Source organism: Poecilia reticulata, linkage group LG19 (assembly GCF_000633615.1).
Source record: "Poecilia reticulata strain Guanapo linkage group LG19, Guppy_female_1.0+MT, whole genome shotgun sequence".
NCBI classification, from domain to species: domain Eukaryota; kingdom Metazoa; phylum Chordata; class Actinopteri; order Cyprinodontiformes; family Poeciliidae; genus Poecilia; species Poecilia reticulata.
Window position 1 is genome coordinate 11438074 of NC_024349.1, and position 4103 is coordinate 11442176.

A 4103-nucleotide genomic window follows, 5' to 3' on the forward strand; every position below is an offset into this window, starting at 1 on the left:
AGGTGATATTTGTGTCAGAATATTTTTTCTTGACATAAATAGAGACTGTTTAGTCACGCCTAGGAAAACAGGAAAGTAACGGCACCATCTGAAAATCTTTTTCTTTAACAAAATTTTTTTTTTTTATCTTTTGAAAGGGAATGTGTCAAGTGAATATTAAACACAGAAAAATAGGATGGGACGATAACATTTGCTTTAAAGATAGTCCATACAGGAGATGCAGGCGACCTCCTCAGAAAACATAGGTTATCTTTAACTGGAAGAAATTGTTTTTGTCCACAGGATTATGAACTRAAATCCTGGATTTACTAAGAGGAAAAACACAAAGCTGGGACATGAGGCTACAACACAGTTGTATTACCTGTGACCAACAGCTAAAGCAGAGTCAACAGCCAGACCACAGAGGAAACTGTGGAGGGTTTTTTGAGTGCAAAACTTTAATCATGCAAGAAATCCTTCCTTTTAATGACAATTAGGTGCAGCAGAGTTGTTTTTTCTTAATTAATCCAAATTAAGACTACAGACTTTGCATGTACTACTTTTGACTCATCAGTCCTTGGCAATTTTCAGCATTTTATTTTCTCTTTTTGTTGTACTGACGCCATGGTCAGAAATCCCATACTGCTATAATTTACCAACCACAAAATGAAGGCAAAATGACAGAGTTTGTTAAAACAGCAACACCTTCATATCTAAAGRGAGGTGTGCCTTCTTTYTATGSAGTTGGTGCTGTTCTAWTRAAAAWTTTATTTGATGTGTGAGAAAAATTTTAAATGAACATGATATAAAASACGTGGTTCTGTCAGTTGAAAAAGCAGATCCAACATGAGTCTAAACGGCCTAAAATACAGATTTATATTTTAGTCCATTAATTAAATTATGAAACAATGGGAAAAAAAAGAAAATGAATCAGTCTTTGATGTAGAAAGACTAGAAAAAAAGTCAGTAAGCAGCCTTTCAGATGTTTAGAAACTCAAGGTGGACAACAAGTAACTTTAATGGACATGTTGCTTTCTAATGACAGGTCAGGCTAATATCTTAAGACTGTAATGGTGGTTCATCGTCTCAACTCATGACAAGCAGCCAGCAAGTGAGGTTTCCACCTGGGAACGAAGTTATAGCTTCTCTCAATGATATTTTTGCCACACAATGGCAGCCATATCCACACTGGAGGGGAAAMAAGGCTSATTGAYGAAGCTGCTTGTCTCTGCTCTTCATCACATTCTTATTATTTGCAGCAGGTGGGAAAAGTGGCCTTGTCACCAGATCCCACAGACAGGAACTGGGGCTGAGAGATCGGTTTCACTGGCTGCAGCCACCATCACCTTCTGCTTCAGGCAACCGATTTACACAGCTGCCGTGGCAACAGTGGCGTCCACAAATCAACATTAATCCCTMTATCTTTCACTGCTTTTTTTTTWGTCAGGTTTAAGAACAAATAGCATTCAACATTTATCTCTTGAGGTTTCAGACCTCTATTTGGGAGAAATGTCATGTTACTTTATGCCTGATGTAGCCTTAGCTCCGAAGAGTAATATCTTGACGTGTTCCGACACAATCTCGTTTTTGAGGCTAAAATAGGATTAAACCTAAATCAGGGCGGAGAAGCTAAGCATGATGTGGCAAAGACAAAAAGCCACATGGCATTTAAACTGCTGTGCTGTTGTTGTTTTTTAATCACATAATTCCTTCCAAAAGTATTCATTAAACTTTTTTTTTCCAGATTAGAAACACAAACTTCAATGTCATCAATTCAATGATATTTGCATCATTCAATACCATTCATATTTGTTATRATGGACCAGCGCAAAGAAGTYCAGAATTGTGAACTGGAAGCATGGTGCTTCCTCCGCCATTTTCACAGTCACAAGGGGGTTGATTCGGGAGAATTTGTGTGATGTCAATGCCAAATTTATTTACATAGCACATTTAAAAACAACACTTGATCAAAGTGCTTTACACCAGCAATCATAAATCAAAAGATGGAACAGAATTGCTATTAAAAAAATACCAGCAAAATCATATTTTGTTATTCCATATTTAGTAGAGCTTATCATTCACCAGTGACCTAAAAAGCGCCNATCAGTCTTTGATGTAGAAAGACTAGAAAAAAAGTCAGTAAGCAGCCTTTCAGATGTTTAGAAACTCAAGGTGGACAACAAGTAACTTTAATGGACATGTTGCTTTCTAATGACAGGTCAGGCTAATATCTTAAGACTGTAATGGTGGTTCATCGTCTCAACTCATGACAAGCAGCCAGCAAGTGAGGTTTCCACCTGGGAACGAAGTTATAGCTTCTCTCAATGATATTTTTGCCACACAATGGCAGCCATATCCACACTGGAGGGGAAAMAAGGCTSATTGAYGAAGCTGCTTGTCTCTGCTCTTCATCACATTCTTATTATTTGCAGCAGGTGGGAAAAGTGGCCTTGTCACCAGATCCCACAGACAGGAACTGGGGCTGAGAGATCGGTTTCACTGGCTGCAGCCACCATCACCTTCTGCTTCAGGCAACCGATTTACACAGCTGCCGTGGCAACAGTGGCGTCCACAAATCAACATTAATCCCTMTATCTTTCACTGCTTTTTTTTTWGTCAGGTTTAAGAACAAATAGCATTCAACATTTATCTCTTGAGGTTTCAGACCTCTATTTGGGAGAAATGTCATGTTACTTTATGCCTGATGTAGCCTTAGCTCCGAAGAGTAATATCTTGACGTGTTCCGACACAATCTCGTTTTTGAGGCTAAAATAGGATTAAACCTAAATCAGGGCGGAGAAGCTAAGCATGATGTGGCAAAGACAAAAAGCCACATGGCATTTAAACTGCTGTGCTGTTGTTGTTTTTTAATCACATAATTCCTTCCAAAAGTATTCATTAAACTTTTTTTTTCCAGATTAGAAACACAAACTTCAATGTCATCAATTCAATGATATTTGCATCATTCAATACCATTCATATTTGTTATRATGGACCAGCGCAAAGAAGTYCAGAATTGTGAACTGGAAGCATGGTGCTTCCTCCGCCATTTTCACAGTCACAAGGGGGTTGATTCGGGAGAATTTGTGTGATGTCAATGCCAAATTTATTTACATAGCACATTTAAAAACAACACTTGATCAAAGTGCTTTACACCAGCAATCATAAATCAAAAGATGGAACAGAATTGCTATTAAAAAAATACCAGCAAAATCATATTTTGTTATTCCATATTTAGTAGAGCTTATCATTCACCAGTGACCTAAAAAGCGCCGTCAGAAAGTATTGTATAAATTTTAAAATTTCTAGTAAGATAWGTCGTTATCATAGAAATTTMGGTTTMATTAAAAACTGTTGATCCTCCTTATAAGTTAAAGAACCTGTCAGTAGGTTCAGGCTTCAWGTGTTTAAATATTATGTTTGTGTATTTTGTGCTTTTTCTTCTTGTCAGCCAAACTTGTCAAATTTGATGTTCAAGATTTCAAAAGACAGTAAATGTCCTCTTTTTATTTATTTATTCAAAATATGTGATTATGCTTTAATCTAAGGGCAGAGCGAGGAAGGAGTTATTCAAAAAAKACAAAAACAGAATGAATAAGTGAAATAAYTAATGTTGCAACTTATCAAGGATTCTCATGAATATATACATAACATTTATGCATATGCCATTATCTGAGAAGGGTGGAATCCAATTTATATGAGTGGCCATTGCCCCCCTTTGCCCACCCCATGGTAACGCCACTGCTAGAAAAAAGTGAAAAARGATAGTTTTTGTCTTGCCGATATCTTACTCTTATTCTTCTGTAAAYAAACTAGAATAAGCTATTTAAGTCCTACGAATAATTTTAACTAAAACTGCAGCATTAATTGTGAGAGACGATGGTTTAGGAGGTGCTCTGCAGGCCCGTTAGTTAACCAGGTTTATTGATGGAGCTCAGAWTAAACCGTCTGCAGTGATCTTTGGAGCAGCAACCCACCCCAGGCCGACCTGTTGTTGACTTACCAGATTTCGGCGGATAACGATACACCGAATTGGACGGAATATCCACTTCTTCCACGCCTATGTTCTGTCTGCTTGTTAAAGCTCCCATTTCCAGTCAAATAAAGACCACACGGCCGAACGG

General features: G+C 37.6%; 1 protein-coding gene across 9 annotated transcripts in view; it reads right to left on the reverse strand.

Annotated features, from left to right (window-relative positions):
* rnf157 (ring finger protein 157) overlaps nt 1-4097 on the reverse strand; it is a 30983-nt gene extending 26886 nt beyond the window's left edge. For all 9 annotated transcript variants that reach the window (XR_536314.1, XR_536315.2, XR_536313.1 and 6 more), the window contains exon 1: nt 3983-4097. Coding sequence is in view for 6 of the 9 variants with exons in the window: in XM_008436985.1 (XP_008435207.1) it covers nt 3983-4070 (88 nt within the window). In the remaining 3 variants the exon portion in view is untranslated. The remainder of the gene's footprint in view (nt 1-3982) is intronic.
* Between the last annotated feature and the right edge of the window lie 6 nt (nt 4098-4103).